Consider the following 15,806-nt stretch of genomic DNA (forward strand, 5'->3'; position numbering starts at 1 on the left):
TACAAAACACCAATTTTATTATAAATATCAAGAATCCACAGGGTATTTATGGCCAGCATATGCCTTTGGTCTTATTGGAAGGTAGCTGATTTTCCCTTTCTGTATATTCTAAATATTTCTCCTGATTTTCAGGCTGCTGTCCAAACCTGACCCTAAACCCAGTTACACTAAGGAGTTCTAAAGTCTATGTTTTCTTCTAGAAAGTCTGTGTTATCAAGAGGAGCTTGGAGAGGAGATAACGCTCATGACAGAATTTCAGGCACCATATAGGGGGTTACAGTTAGGATGGAACTCCTCCTAGAAGCAGCTGCCTACTCTGAAGCTCTGTAAGATCTCTGTCCCCCAATTCTCCATTATAGAGAGGAGGAAAAAAAGGGAGGGTGATGAAGTGTGCAGGTCTGAGAAGTCATTCATTCCGGAGCACCAGACCCGCCAGGAGCCTGCACCATGGCCCAGTAGCGTCCCTTATTCTTCATGAGCTGCTGGTGGGTTCCCGCCTCACAGACAGTGCCTCCGTCCAGAAAGAGGATGTGGTCAGCCTGCTCCACGGAGCTGAGACGCTGGGTGATGAGAAGCACAGACCGAGAGTAGCGCTCCGGGCTTTCATACAGGAGCTGCTCCACCTGAGAAAAGACGCAGAATCTGTCAGAGCTGGGGACCTCTCCCAGCCCAGGCAGACATGTGTGTTTCCAGAGCTTGGACAGACCTCACCAGGATCACTGCTGCCTCTGCCAACAACCCCAAGGAGATTGAAGCTTCTCTTTCTGAGTGCTTCTCTGTCAAACCTTTGATTTATTAAGGACTGTGTACAGGAGGTGGCAACAGTGGAATAAAAGTCAGCATCCTATGGTGAAACCCATAAGCAAAGAGTGAAAAGTGTTGAATAGTCCCTCCTCTGTAGCTGTGGACTAGGAATCTCTATATTCTGTTTTAAGGAAATGTAACTTAGTGGTAAAGAGAATAAGCATTCAAGTCAGGTAGACTTGAATTTGGGTCGAGGCTCTGCTATTCAACAGCCGAACGACATTGTTATTCGACCTCTCTTAGCCTCCATTTTATCATCTGTACAATGAGGGTAACAAACCAGCTCACAAGCATTCATGACGAATACATGAGTGAGACAGCGCATGTTAAGGGTCTAGAAGCATGTCTAGCACATAGTAAAATCTCAATTAATATTGATATTAATATTATCAGGACGGTATTTTCCTTATGTTTGGCTTCAGAGATTCAGAGTCTGTAGATAGTCTCTTTTAAATGGTTCCAGGCATCTTGGGGAGTAGCTAATGGGAACTGAGAATTGTGAGCACTGGTTTGGATAATTATGATGTTCATATAACTAACATAGGATGAGTGAAGAAAGGAAGATGGGGTGGGAGATAAGCATTAAGAAAATGATTCTCTCACCCGTAATTGGCTGTTTGCATCCAGGGCACTGGTGGCGTCATCCAGGATGAGTACATATGGATTCCGGATCAATGCTCGAGCCAAGGCCACTGCCTGTCGCTGACCCCCTGATAGCTGGTTCCCAGCTTCGCCTACCTCTGCAGAGACAAGAGCCAAGGGGAGAGCTGGATAACCACAAGTGTACCCCATGCACACACACACACAGCAAGGATTGATGGATGCAGCTGGATAGGGAAGGTTCCAGGAAAGTGAATGGAGTCCTGAGGACATGAGGATGAAGGAGCCACAAGAACAAGATCTTACGACTTCAAACTGATGTCAGTGGGGCAGGAGAGACTGATGATTAAAGGCAAGACTATTGGGGTTTCAGGAAAGGTAAAGATGTCTGGGTGGTGATAACGAGTGGGAGAGCACCTGTGTCGTAGCCCTGAGGGAGTTCAGAGATGAAACTATGGGCTCCGGCCTTCATTGCAGCAGCTATGACTTTCTCCATAGTTGGCTTCTGGATCAGGCCATAGGCAATATTTTCTTGAAAACTTCTCCCAAATAGCTGTGGCTCTTGTCCCACTGCAGCCACCTGGGATGATGAAAAGTCATAGAACAAGGAACACAGGAGTGGCTATCTAGAGACTGAAGACTCAAAATCTTTATTGAGAGCACATCACAAAATCACACACCATCTCTGCAGACCACACCCACATATCCACCCACTGTTCCCTATCATTCCCTAACCCTGCCTTCAGAGTGCTCAGTGAGAATGCTCTTTATACTTGGTGCTTCCCACCCTCCCCCATGCCACTTCTTGCTCACCCATTGGTGCAGGTAGTGGTGTTCATACTGGGGAAGAGGCTTCCCATCCAGCAGCAGCTGCCCTCCTGTGGGCTGGTACAGATTCTGCAGCAGGGCAGCCACTGTGCTCTTCCCAGACCCGTTGGGCCCCACCAGCGCCGTCACCTCACCAGGACGCAGGGTGAACGTCAGCCCCTGGAAGCCAGAGAATCACACAATAAGAGGCAGACTGAGGGCCCTAACCCTGAGACTGTCATTGTCTTGTTACACAGCATGATGTCTTACCCCAGAGAAGAAAGGAGAAAAATATGGAAATAGAGCAACCCTTATTCTCCCACTTGCACAGAGTTCTGTTTCTCAGGGATGATACCTCCCCAAGGAGTAGAGATGGAAGATGAGCAAAGACGAGAGAAAAGACTAAAGACCACTATGCCAAACTTGATATCAGATACCATGAGAAAACAGAAAAATCATATTCCAAATCCCAAACAGAAAGAAAAAGGAAAGATGGAAGACTTGAGACACAGATTTTGCTTCAGCAATTCCCTAGGATGTGAGAGCCTTCTCCCTGAGTGCCTCCTCTCCTTTTCTCCTTGGAAATCCAAACTGGCTTGAGTTTGGAGCAGCTTTATGGAATAGGTGATGCACATCTTTGCCTTTGAAGGGTTAGGAGGGATCTACCTGTACCTGGTGTTAAGCAGGCTGAAGGCAGGAAGAAAATTTAGGATGGTAGAGTTGAGAGTGAGGTTGGTGGAATGCAAGGATCAGTAGGTTGTACCTGCAGCACTGGGACATCTGGACGGTTTGGGTAGGCAAAGGAGACATCTTGGAACTGGACAACGCCCTCCGAGTTTAAGGAAGTCAACACACCACTGGCTGGGCAGCGAGGGATCCGGTCCAGGTATTCAAATATTTTCTCTGAGGAGCCCACAGCCTTCCGTACACGGGGATAGGTGGAAAGCAGTACCTGAAGGGGAAGTATGAAGAGTCAGAGGGGGTGGGGAGACCTCATTTGTTTGCCAGGGTCATGTGATCTGAGAAGGGTAAAGAATGGAAGGAAAGTGACACAGATGGTGATGGGATAGGGTAGGAAAAGCGATGGGGAGTGAGACTGGAAGGACCTCACCTCAACAGCTTGTGTGAACTGGATCTGGTAGAGAACAAATGTGACAAGGCTCCCACTGCTTACAGCCCCACTTGTCACCAGCTGACCACCAATGTATAGGATTCCCACCTTCAGCAGCATTCCTGAGATCTGTGGAGAGTCCACAAGAAAAAAGGGATTGTGGTAGAAAAACCGGGAGGGGGTGCAAAGAACCAGAATCGTTAGCATTAAGGAGATATAAAGCCCCTTTCCTGCAAGTCACAGCAGCAGGCTCGATAGGTAGAAAGGAAGAATGAACCACAGAGACCCCACGGAGTCTTACTCAATGACGATAGAGTCATCATGATCATCATCACCATCACCATTATTGCCTTGTTTGGGGAGCATTTTGCTCTTCACCACAGGCTTTCATGAATGTAATGTCATCCATATTCATATCAAGATCCCTATAAACAAAGTTATATCACTCCCATTTTTTTTTTAAATGAGGAAACAGTCTAACAGAAGACAAGTTACTAGCCCCTGGTTGCAGAGCTAGTAACTAGCAGCATCAAGCCAGGAACTTCTGATTGCTGGTCTAGTTCTCTTTCAGTTACATCACAGATGCCCCTCATTCTTGGCTTCTGCTATTCTCATGGCTATCACTGGCACATCCACACAGTCCCAGCATGAAGTGAGCCCAGGTGCAGGAATTTACGACTCCCTTAGCACCCCATGAGAGGCAAAGGAAGGCCCCAGAACTGGAAGACATGGCATCTCCCTAAAAAGGGGGGTGGGTGGACTTTCTGTACCATAGTGGAAAGAAGCCATCTAGCATGCCTAAAATGGGGGGGGGAGGGGTAGGTTGGGGACACTGAGTAGGGTAATTGAGCCTCAGGTGGCTAGGATGAGAGCACTGAACCAACCACTGCCCAGGGGAGGAGGAGTGTGGAGCAGGGTCACGCAAAAGGGAATGGAATCGAGGCATCACGGGGACAAGGGAATAGGCTTTTATCTCCAGGTGCTCACACTGGTGGTCCAGAGGTTGACTGCATAGGCCAGGGCCTCATTCTTGTTGAGTGTCTTCATTTCCTGCAGCTTTTGCCTAAACTTCTGGGCCTCACCCTCTTCATTGGCAAAGCTCCGGACTGTAGGCATAGCGGACAGAACTTCAATGGCTACCTGGCTGGACTCTGCCAGAGACTTCCGCACCTGTGCTGCCAGCACCTGTGGAGACATGGACGAGAGATGTCACACAGGGTTAGCAGACCAAAGGGTCCCTAGTACCTGAGTTACCTGGTTGGAGATTAAAGGTGAAAAGAGGCAGAGGGACAGGAGAGAAGAGAAAGGGACACAGGTGTACGCCCTGGATACTAAAGGGATACAGATGAGAGAAAAATAACTCAGAAAGGTCATAGAGGATCATATTCTTGAGATTGATGATCGTATTTTAAAAGACAGACTGTGGGCAGAAGTTAGAAGAGAAGACAGTGATAATATGAAGATGAACACTGAGCAATCCCACGAAGATGGAGAATCAGTGAGGGTCCCAGGAAAGAAATCTGAGAGGATCTGAGTCCTCCAAGTTTGGGAGATGAGGGTCTATGTAGGTTGAGGCAACTCCCCAGACATACCTCGTGCCATTTTCCCAGCTTCTTAGGCAGAATGAAAAGCAGAGGCAGGGCCACTAGGGTGACCATGGTGAGAGACGGTGACCCCCAGAGCATAAGCCCCAAGAGACACAGCCCCCGCACCAGGTACCACAGCAATAGGCTCAGCTGGTCACTCAGAGACTCACTCAGGGTGGACGTGTCCTCTGTTACCCGAGATGTGATGGCACCTGCCAGGGGTTGGGGAGAAGAGAGTGGAGTGAATGAGAGGCTCAGAGTGATGGGAGGGACTAGCAATGAGCCAGGGTGCCAGGGGGAGGGGTGTCAACACTGGTCTTCTAAGGAGGCTGGGGAAAACAAGGTTAGGGCTATAGGGAGGTTTGGGGATCTCAGCACAGGGAGAAGGAGTGTTAGAGAGGAAAAGCCTGGCCAAAGACCTTCAATTTAATTATAAAGAAACTGATGCCCATGTGAATTTCCCTTTCTCTGGCAGATTTCTGTTCCTTAAATAACTTGTATATCCCATGCTATACACATAGGCAGGAAGAGCTTGAGCTGGTCATACAACAGAGCTGGAGAAAAACAGAGGCTACTGCTAGGAAGCAGTCCACGCAGCTGTACTGAGCACTGGATTGAGAATCAAGAGACGAATTCCATCCCCAGGCTTGTCTCCATCCGTAGGTGACCATGCAAGTTTCAGCATTTAGGGTCTAGGCCTCAGTTTCCCTCTCTGTAAAATGAGGCAGTTGGACTCTGTGATCTCAAAATTTCCAGGCTTGAAATTCTGTAGTTTCTATCTAAACACACACATAGGGAAGATACAATTATGGAAAAACTAGGTCTTTCAGAAGGTAAAGAGTACCATATTTTGCTCTTGAGGTATAACAAGAATAAGAAATGACAATGTGTATGGTGAGAGAGAGATCAAGGTTATAAGTAACAGGATGTATGGGCATTTAAAGAGTACATATATGGACATGTCATAAAAGAGTTTCATGAGAAACCTGTTTGGTTCTGTTGGAAGAATTCTGTTTCCTGGTGCAGGACAGCCCGAAACACCTCTCCTTGCAATTGGCTGTGCATGCGGCCCATGGTGCTGTTATAGACCCCGTCACCCATGAACTCCAGCACTGCACTGGAGAGAGACAGAGAGAAGGAGGGTCAGGGTGTGTTCAGGGGACAGACGGAAGGTCCCAGGTATCCCGGCAGAAGTGCACTTTGGACAGCACCCCCAACTTCCAACTCCCTCTTTTTCAGGGTCCCCCATTCTCAGCTTTCCATCTTTAGCCCCCAGACCTGGCTATGGTGAGAATGGACATGAGAGTTATGTTTTGAGTGAAGGTAGCAGCTGCCTCATCTCGTAGAATCCAGTCAGTGAGGCGGCCAGTAAAGAATGGAATGGCCATCTCCCCTGGGGAATGAGAGGAGAGATGGATCAGTCACAAATATCAAGTCTAAGCAGGTCAGTCAGCTCCAGCCAGACTGCCCCTAGCCCACGCCTCTTTCACCCTTCACCATTATCCTGGAGGTCAGTGGCAGAAAGAGGACACAACCATGCACCTGAACAGGCCACCCTGGAACTCACAACGCTGTGGCCCCACCAGACCTTTAGGGGTCTAATTAGGAAGGCTGGAGTTCAGGATGTGTGCCCCAGGGGAAAGGACTTGCCCAAGGCGGCCAGCTAAGTGACACCTGGGTCACCACCGGAGTGCAGGACTCCTGACTCCCACCCAGGCCGGGGCTCTTTCCTCCACACTGGACCTGAGCTTGGTTGCCTTCGCCTGATCCACATTTCCCAGAATGTACACTAATCTATCTCACTGACCATTGCTCTTGATTCCTGCCCAGTACCCTAGGTCCGTGCCTCTACCCCTGCGTTCCCCTTACCAAGACAGGAGAGGACCAACAGGACAAGAACCAGCGGGAGGCGGCGTATCTCTGAGCCCAGGCAGCCTAGAAGCCGACGCACCGCTTCTGCAGAACCCCCGTGATCTCCCGGCACCCAAAGTCTCCTGAGCTTGTGCCACATGGCGGCTGCGGGCAGGGCCGCTGCATAGCTGAGGGCGAAGGCGTCGAAGCGGCTTCCCCAGTGCAGGAGCCTGGTGCTGTCGGCATCCCTGGAGACTCCCCAGGAAGCGAGATCTCGGAACAAGGCAAGTCCCGGCAGGGCCAAGCCCAGCGCCGCCGCCAGCGGCTCCAAAGCAGCCAGCCATCCCTGGACTCCTGCGCTTTCGCTCTTGGAGCCAACGGTTGCCCTGAGGACCCTGCGGGCCCCCAGCCACAGCACAGCCCAGCGGCTCAGGCCCACCGCCCAGACCCGGAGCAGCGGCAGCGCGGCGGGCACCAGCAGGGAGAATATTCTGGGCAGAGCCGGCCGGAGCAGCACGCAGTCGGCGAGAAGCAGCAGCGTTGCGCCCAGCCACGCGAGGGAAGCCCGCGAGAGGCAGGGGCGCCCGCAGGGAGCGGGGGACCCTGAGCCGGCCATAGGCGCGCGGGCGCTGTCGGGGGTCGCGCCCGGGCCTGGGACACCGCCGTCCCCGCTGGGCCGCAGTCTCTGGGTGCCGTCCGAGTCGGTGCCTCAGCGGGCGCGGGGACCGGCGGCTGGGGGAGGGAGGAAGGCCGGGCCGGGGCGGGGCTCTAGGAAAGTCCCAGGAACCGGCTGAGCCTGGCCGCTTTAGCCAGAACCGAGCCGTTTAGGGGAAAGGGAAAACGAAAGCGGCCGCCCGCTCGCTAGATCCACCCACTTCCGAACGCAGCCGGCCCAGCCTATTTGGAGAAAAGGCGAAGGGAAATCAGATCTGAGGTTCTGGGGAGCAGCCCCGGTGCTCCATCTTCTCCATCACGCACACCCGTCCCTCCTCCTTTCCTTGCCTCCTCTTGCGAGATCCACTTGTCGGGGCTTTCGTACCCCAGCCTCAAGGCGGGGCTCTTTCGTCACCTGTCTCCGGGCAGATCTGCCCCACACAGGTTAGCGCTCGCGAGCGAGGCCACCGGGAGAGGACCCAGGCGCCCCCTGGCGGGCACGGTGAAAGGGGCGGGGCTGTAGGCTGCGCACCACGCGCTGTCCCAGGTCGGAAACCAGTGCCCCGGGCAGCGAAGAGCGCGGCGCCGGGATGCTGCGTGCAGGAGCACCAACCGGGGACTTACCCCGGGCCGGAGAAGTCCACACTGGGGTAATGATCTGGGCTGGAGCTTTAGCAGAGGGGTGGAGAATGTAGAGCGACAGGGAGACCGTGGAAGGTCCAGGGAGTGAATGCGGAGACTAACGAGAGCGCGGAGATAGCTTGTAGCAGCCAGTACTTGCACCCCACAATGAATATAGGACATCCGTATTCTGAAGGGGATCATCTAGGGGTCCGGGAAGGGGCTGGGCACTCGAGGCTACCGGAGAAGGGGGTGCTTTGGCTCTTAGCTGGAAGCGTCAAGGGGAAGCTGTTCCAAAGCGCTTTCGCTTTCACTCTGAAGTGGAGAGAGGGGCTCGTTAAATCAAGGGAGGAGGTTGGAGAAGGTGCAAAGAGATGAGAAAATGGTGCTCTGGGTGAAGTAGGGCCAACACTTGGGAGAGGGCACTGATTGAGAAGGGACAAGTCATCACACAGACTTGATAAACTGGCCCCTGGATAACTCAAAGCCCAGCACCGATCATGGGGGTTCCATATGAGTTGATGGTGCCCTTCCCCAGCTTGGCCCAGGAAGCCCCCTGCTTGGCCCTACGGCTGCCATGCTCCCTTCCCTGTGTCTTCCCTGCTTACTCCCACATGCCTGTTGGGGGACTTTGTCCAGGCTGGGCGCCTGGAGAGGATGGCGGCCCAAGGCTGGCTGGCGTCTGCTCCCAGAATACTGCTGCCACTCTTGGCTTGGGAGCAGCTTTGTCATAGACAAATGGAGTCTGCAGAATGGGGTTGCCCCTGTCCTCTGGTCCTCTGCTCGTGGTAAATCAGTATGTCAGAAAGTACGCTCAGGGCAGTATCACTGGGCGCCAGAGTAACTAAAGAGTGGTGAGAGAGATAGCAGTAAAACCACCGATAAATTAGAAAATCTCCCCCCACCGCCAGATGAGCAGTCGAAAGTAGGAAGTAGAAGTCAAAACAAGGGATGGAAGTTAGACCTCGGTTTTGTCCCAGTCTGCTATTAATTCTGTGTGACCTTGGATGAATCACTTGCCTTCTCCATGACTCAGTTTCCTCATTTGAACCAAGGATCTTTAAGGCTCTTTCCAACTCAACAGGAGTAGAAAAAGTGTAGCTTTGTCCTCCTTCACTCTTCCTTAATTCTTTTCTTGACCCGGAAAAGTCAGCTCAGACTCTCCAGTCAAATCCCGTCTTGGCATAGTTCTCTTCCCTATCTCCTGGGATATCTGTTTTCCTCTTGATCAGAAGTCATTACCTGAAACTTTTATTGTAAACCGTCTTGTGTGTTCCCTGTTGCTTCCCTCCGTCCTTAACACATGGCCATACTAACCACTTAGCCCCTCGATGTTTTCTTCGTTGTTCAGTAAACTGAAAGAGCTTGCTTCTGATTAAGTGGGAGAGGGGGTAGAGGATTTAGGACCAAAAAAAGACGTGAGCTGTTTCCCAAGGTCACAGTAACTTGCTCTGCATCGTCTATACCACATTTGCACACACAACAAGCACATGTGGTGGAGGTAATTCACTTGTGGGGCTGCCTCACTGGAACTCAGAAGTGCCTCCTGAGCCCTTCCCTCAAAGGGAACGCTTATGGGGCTGGCCCTGTGGCTGAGTGGTTGGGTTCGCACGCTCCACTGCTGCGACCCAGAGTTTCCCCTGTTCAAGTCCTGGGCGCGGACGTGGCACCGCTCATCGGGCCATGCCTCGGCTGGAAGGACCCACACCTGGAAGTGCACAGCTATGTACAGGGGGGCTTTGGGAGAAAAAGGAAAAATAAAATCTTTAAAAAAATAAAAAAAAAAAGAAACACTTATGCCCCTAGGAGCTTCATCCCCGCCTCTCTGCATACAGTGGAAAGGATTCCATGCAGGAAGGTTGGGGCTTAGGGAAGTGGTTCTTTTTGTGTTGTACCACAGCCAGGTTGTGACATTCCCTTGCAGACAGGAGAGGCAATAGAGAAAATGGGAAGATGGAGAAAAAAAATCCTAGAAAGTGGACATTAGCTCTGGCCTGAATTACTGAATAACCTTGAGCCAGTCACCTCTCCTCTCCAGGAATGTTTCCTCATCTATAACATGAGGGGTCAATGATCTTCACGCTTTGACATTTCATCTTCTGTGTCTCTGCAGACAACCATCATGGCAGTAGAGTTTGATGGGGGCGTTGTGGTGGGTTCTGATTCCCGGGTTTCTGCAGGGTAAGTATCAGTTAAGGTGTCTGCTTTTGGAAGGAAGCTAATGGTCCCAAATACACACTTTTCTTACCCATTCTTGAAGAGACTGGTGAACTGGAGCTTTGGAGAAATGGGGTTGACCTTTCAGAAAGGCCACTATAATAAGATATTGGGTGGGTTCCCAGGTCTCTGAATTCATGGAGGAGCATCTGGAGCCTGAGTGCTTATGTGGCCTGTCCCTGGAGTCTGAGAAGGGGATGGGAGGTAGAGATTTGAAGGGCCCTCTTTCCGTCTGTGTTTAGAGATAGAAAAGATGAATCTGCCAAGCAGATATTCTGGTTTCTCATCTTTCACGTGTTGAACTAATTTTGCCTCTTTCTCCTTCCTGGCCAGTTTCCTCACATGCAAAATAACTATACGGGATTAAGTCAGTATTGCTTACTTTATGTTCCCTGAAACACGTAACTTCCTCAAGATGGTTGATAGCAAAGAAAAATTGCTAAGAGGAGTATTATTCTTAACTCAGTATTTCTTGTTTATTATAAAACCTAAGGCTGAAAATAAGTCTAATTTTGATTATTACTTGCAATGTTTCATTTATTTGAGGTTATATTTTTGCTCCCTGCTTTAATCTAAGCATTAAATTTCATGCACTGCGTGGCTGTCCTCTTGTCAAAAAAATTGAGTAACACTGGACAATTAACCTCAACAATTCCGGCGACTCTAACGTTGATGTCTGTTGACTCCTTCCTGACAGAGAGGCGGTGGTGAACCGAGTGTTTGACAAGCTGTCTCCCCTACACCACCGCATCTACTGTGCTCTCTCTGGTTCGGCTGCTGATGCCCAGGCTGTGGCCGACATGGCCGCCTACCAACTGGAGCTCCATGGGTATGAAACTCGAAGCTCTCGGGTCCTTACTCCACACCTGCTAGAGCTCCCCCAGCTAGTGAACCCCTGTACTGTGTCATGTTCCAGGAGAACTGCCTTGTTTGAGCTCCTGCTTTTGTTAGCTTTGAACTGGCACTTGAATCTCTCTAAGCTGGTTTCTGCTTCTGTGAAGTGGAAGTAACAGTACCTACCCTACCTCACCAGATGGTTGTTTTGCAAAGAAAATGATATATGCGAAGGCAGTTTGAAAACCTCAAATCATTATCCTACTATAAATAATGAGGAAGGATGATGATGTGGCCCACCATAATATCAGGCAGTTACCATATGAGAAACCAAGGTCACTGGGGCGGAAGCAAAGCTTACCTGCTTTTACCCACATGGGCAGGGCCCTTGCAGCCAAAAGAGAGTTATATCACTGGGGGCTGAGTGGGTGAGACAGAGTAAAGGAGGGGAACAATTGAAATCTTCTTATCAATTGTTGGAATGAGACTCTGGTTCCCCTGTGCTTGTGGGAGGCGAGCTGGAGTTTGAACTATTACAGCTACAGGTTTCAGGTGTCACTTGGCAGGGATGACGGTCATGCCACAGGAGGGTTGAATCTCAGGAAATTATATTGACCCCTCTTCCTAACATCTCCTTCAGGATGGAACTGGAAGAACCTCCTCTTGTTCTGGCTGCTGCCAATGTGGTGAGGAATATCACTTATAAATATCGGGAGGATCTGTCTGCACATCTCATGGTAGCTGGCTGGGACCAACGTGAAGGGGGCCAGGTGAGTCTCTCCCATTGTACTCCCTCCCTTGGGTTCCCCACTCCCATGTAGAGGGAGGTGGAGGTCATATGTCATTCTAGCAATGAGTTCCAAAGACAGTGCCTCTAAAGGCATAGTACAGTCTCAACCAATGGGGATATGAGATACTGGGGTTTCATTGCAGAGTGCAGAGACCACTTGGAAGGAGAGGACTGATACTTCTATAGTCTGACCTAAGGATGCTTCCCTCAGGTATACGGAACCCTGGGAGGAATGTTGACCCGACAGCCCTTTGCCATTGGTGGCTCTGGCAGCACCTATATCTACGGTTATGTGGATGCAGCATATAAACAAGGCATGTCCCCTGAGGAGTGCAGGCGCTTCACCACAGATGGTAACTGACCAAGTGGATGGGTACCTGGGGAGGGTTTTTAAAGACGGGAAGGAAGTAGAGTATGAGGAACAGAAAGAGGAATACATGGGTGACCATTTAGTTTAATGTCCAAGGGGAACACTTTTGAGAGTGAAAGGAAGCAGAATAAATGCTTAACTAAATGGAACTTCAGGGCAAAAGGCATATACCCGGGCTGTTCTGAGTATACCAAATTAACATACATGGGTCTCTAAGAACTGACGGTGTGCTGGAGATGGTTTGGGCCAGCTCATACGAGCCAATTGTTAAATATTCAAGGATTTGTGAGCTGCTTGTTAAGCTATTTGTAACTTTAAATCGATTGCAGTGGGAGTACTGAGACCATAGACATCAGGAGATGCCACACATGAAGGCTTTTTTTTTTAAGTTGGTTTACCAGCATACCACTAAATATGCTTTCCTAGGAGATGGGTTTTGAGGTCTGAAGGTGGTAGTAGGCGTATGAACAGGAGGGGAAGGAGAAGATTTTTGAAGCTAAGTCATTCTCTCTCCCTCTCTCCAACTTGAAACCCTCTACAGCTATCGCTCTGGCCATGAGCCGGGATGGCTCTAGTGGGGGTGTCATCTACCTGGTCACTATTACAGCTGCTGGTGTGGACCATCGAGTAATTTTGGGCAATGAGCTGCCGAAATTCTATGATGAGTGAATCTTCCTCACACTTCCCTTCCTTAGTTTGTAATAAACTCTCTGGGAACAGAACCTGGTATGGTCAATGGGAAACAGGTGCTCAGGGAGATGAAGCTGGGGGGAGGGGTGGGCTTCTTCCCTCCCAGATGTCAGCACACCCTTTTTATTCCTTTGTTCCCGGGTCTGAAACATCCTTCCCAGAAGAAGGAGCGGGGGAAGTATACTAGAAAGAGTCCTATACATGACAGGTCATCATGTACTGAGTGATTCTGAAGTCTTAGAAAAAACAGAAATTCTCATTCTGATGCCCAACGGGTGATGGTGCAAGTGAGGAGTTAAGATTCATTCCTTCAAGGCTAAGACTGATAGGTAGATAAGACAACTACCAAATGAGAATTATCTAGAAGCACCAGCAAACTCGTGTAAAAAGAAATTTCTTTCATAATGCATTCATTCACAGTAGAGACCAATACATGATAAATACTTAAATATTTGGGGAACGTTTGTGAATTTCAAAGAATAATAACAAGAACCAAAAGCTACATTTACTGAGCCAGGCACTGGCTAACTGTTTATGAACTTCATCCCTTAGAATCCAAACAAACAAGGATAACAAAAATCTTATATAGGTACTATTACTACTTCTATTTAAGAACACAGGGAGACTTAGAAAGAGTAAGTCACTTGACCAAAGACAAAGCAAGTTCGAAAGCTGAGATCTGGGATTTAGTTTTACCCTATGCCCTTACTTTATCACCATATAAACTTTCCATTCCCTCAGGCTTCATATATCGTCTCCTCCTGGACATCTGCAAGAATTATGCCACCACATTAATTGACACTTAGGAAGTGGGTACCAGATGCCTGAGTAACACTATTAAGCTGAGTTCTAGTCCTGTCTATGCCATGTACTTCCTGATCGACGGACAAATTATTCCCCTTCTGTGAACCCTCATTTCCTGTTCTGTCAAATGAAGGTATTGAGTGACTTCTTTTTTTTGTTAAAGATTGGCACCTGAGCTAAGATCTATTGACAATGTTCTTTTTCTTCTTCTTCTCCCAAAGCCCCCCAGTACATAGTTGTATATTCCAGTTGTGGGTGCCTCTGGTTGTGCTGTGTGGGATGTCGCCTCAGCATGGTCTGATGAGCGGTGCCATGTCCATGCCCAGGATCCGAACCACGAAATCCTGGGCCACCAAAGCAGAGCGTGGAAACTTAACCATTTAGCCACCGGGCCGGCCCCCTGAGTGACTTCTAAGATGGTTTACAGCTCTGACATTCAATGCCATTTTGCTAATAAGTGAGCAGTTAAGAGATATATTTAACAGAAATACTAGTATGCTCCCCAGGAAGCTTCTGTCTGCTTTTCCTTCTGGATCTCAGGCTACACATACAAATTCAAAGTACCTCGAAACAATCCTGCGCCCTTGGGAGTGTGTGTTTGGTTTTGGGGGAAAAAATCTAAAATTACTAGAGCTTTGAGTTCTTTCTAGCCATGATATTTAATTTATTTTGAAGTTTAAAATAATAGTTTAAGGGCCTGTCTCTCTCACTGATCACAATGAGAATCTCTGGAAAGTAGACAAGAAGCAAGTACTAGAGGCTTCTGAAAAGTAAACAAAAGTAGGTGGGTTGTGAAGAGAGTCAAAACTTGGAGAGGAAACCCACCCCAGGTGGTTTTCATATTTTTTTTCCTCTTTCCTCTCAGGGCTTTTCCCCGAAGTCAGGCCTCAGGTGCCAAACTGCCCAGCTAACTCTCCAAAAGAAATACCATCTTTCCCACTAGAGGAACCTAGCAAAGGGGCCCTTGTGGGCAGGAGAGTGTAGGAGAATCTCTAGAATAAGACTATGAAGACGAGGATTCCCTAATTCTAGATATGAGCCCTCCTGAGTAGCAGTTACTCCTAAGCTGCACATGCATGTGACACGCCCGAAACAGCACAGCAAAGACTCTGAGAACCGAACTAAGATTTTAAACCTTTTAAAATTAGAAGGCTATCTTTTTTTTATTGGTCAAAGAATTGTGTCCTTATGCCCCTCATTCCAAAAAGGGTTTGTAGCAGCTCATAGGGACAGACACAATATAAAAAGAAGGAGAAGAAGAAATGGGGGAAAGAGAAAGTCAAGAAAATAAGTGAAGGGGCTGGCCCGTGGCCGAGTGGGTGAGTTCACGTGCTCCACTTCAGCGGCCCAGGGTTTTGCCAGTTTGAATCCTGGGCGCGGACATGGCACCACTCGTCAGGCCACGTTGAAGTGGCATCCCACATGCCGCAACTAGAAGGACCCACAACTAAAAATACACAACTATGTACTGGGGGGCTTTGGGGAGAAAAAGGAATAATAAAATCTTTAAAAAAAAAAAAAGAAAAGAAAAGAAGCCAAGGGATAAAACAAATATACAACATGAATATCTTTAAAAAGAAAAATGGTGTTTTGCTAGAGCTGTATTCTACTGGCTAACAAGAGCAGATGGTAAATATTTAGGAATTTTGCAAGACAGTTGGTAACCATTGATATAGCTTAATATTGACCATGGTGGAAGTATTTCACCTACAGAAACCAGCAGTGCTACAAGTCTGGACTTTTTGTGTTTTTCCCCAGACAGCCAGTTTAACAGAACACATGTTTATCAGCCGGCTATAGTTGGATAAAAAACAACTGGCTCTGAGCTACACAATAGTGAAAGCAAAGAAGGAAATGAAGCTAGTAAAAGATTCAAAAGATCCATTCAAAAGAAACAAGCCATCCAAAAGATTATGTGTATGTATATAATTTTTCAAGTCACAAAGAATATTTATTGAAATAGAATATGCATTATGCCATAAAGAAAATTCTGATAAGTTCCAAATTATCAGAATCTTTGAAGCAATCTGTGTTTTGCAGCCATACTGTAATAAAATTAGAACTTGA

The 15,806-nt window shown here is 48.7% G+C and overlaps 2 protein-coding genes across 5 annotated transcripts in view; one reads left to right on the plus strand and one right to left on the minus strand.

Moving 5' to 3' along the window:
• On the minus strand, positions 1 to 7,767 carry TAP1 (transporter 1, ATP binding cassette subfamily B member). 2 transcript variants are annotated; one of them, XM_070585832.1, is made up of 11 exons: positions 6,778 to 7,767; positions 6,187 to 6,301; positions 5,895 to 6,025; positions 4,915 to 5,120; positions 4,310 to 4,507; positions 3,323 to 3,451; positions 2,975 to 3,163; positions 2,218 to 2,391; positions 1,822 to 1,984; positions 1,408 to 1,544; positions 1 to 623 (listed from the first exon to the last, which is right to left on the minus strand). In XM_070585832.1, the coding sequence occupies exons 1-11, from the start codon at positions 7,373 to 7,375 to the stop codon at positions 411 to 413; spliced, it is 2,253 nt and encodes a 750-aa protein (XP_070441933.1). In that variant the 5' UTR covers positions 7,376 to 7,767; the 3' UTR covers positions 1 to 410. The 2 variants fall into 2 exon arrangements, with proteins under 2 accessions (XP_070441933.1, XP_070441934.1); XM_070585833.1 differs by lacking the exon at positions 6,187 to 6,301 and having other exon boundaries at positions 6,778 to 7,565.
• PSMB9 (proteasome 20S subunit beta 9) overlaps positions 7,541 to 15,806 on the plus strand; it is a 26,343-nt gene continuing 18,077 nt past the window's right edge. Inside the window, exons 1-6 of one of the 3 annotated variants that reach the window (XM_070585836.1) lie at positions 7,541 to 8,063; positions 10,148 to 10,215; positions 10,949 to 11,080; positions 11,726 to 11,855; positions 12,087 to 12,228; positions 12,787 to 12,967. In XM_070585836.1, coding sequence (XP_070441937.1) covers positions 8,004 to 8,063; positions 10,148 to 10,215; positions 10,949 to 11,080; positions 11,726 to 11,855; positions 12,087 to 12,228; positions 12,787 to 12,914 — 660 coding nt within the window. In that variant the 5' untranslated portion in view covers positions 7,541 to 8,003 and the 3' untranslated portion in view covers positions 12,915 to 12,967. Of the gene's footprint in view, positions 8,064 to 10,147; positions 10,216 to 10,948; positions 11,081 to 11,725; positions 11,856 to 12,086; positions 12,229 to 12,786; positions 12,968 to 15,806 lie in introns of those variants that run through there. The other 2 variants (XM_070585837.1, XM_070585838.1) reach the window with 2 other exon arrangements.

Source organism: Equus przewalskii, chromosome 19 (genome assembly GCF_037783145.1).
Source record: "Equus przewalskii isolate Varuska chromosome 19, EquPr2, whole genome shotgun sequence".
Taxonomy (NCBI): Eukaryota; Metazoa; Chordata; class Mammalia; order Perissodactyla; family Equidae; genus Equus; species Equus przewalskii.

What these genes read in the sequence shown, in the direction of transcription:
- TAP1 (XM_070585832.1), bottom strand. Translation starts at nt 7,375, where the DNA reads ATGGCCGGCTCAGGGTCCCCCGCTCCCTGCGGGCGCCCCTGCCTCTCG. An exon ending in TCCATTCTCACCATAGCCAG is followed by an intron (nt 6,026 to 6,186) that starts GTCTGGGGGCTA and finishes GTCTCTCTCCAG; the next exon opens with TGCAGTGCTGGAGTTCATGG. An exon ending in CCCTCAGGGCTACGACACAG is followed by an intron (nt 1,545 to 1,821) that starts GTGCTCTCCCAC and finishes TTGTCTCTGCAG; the next exon opens with AGGTAGGCGAAGCTGGGAAC.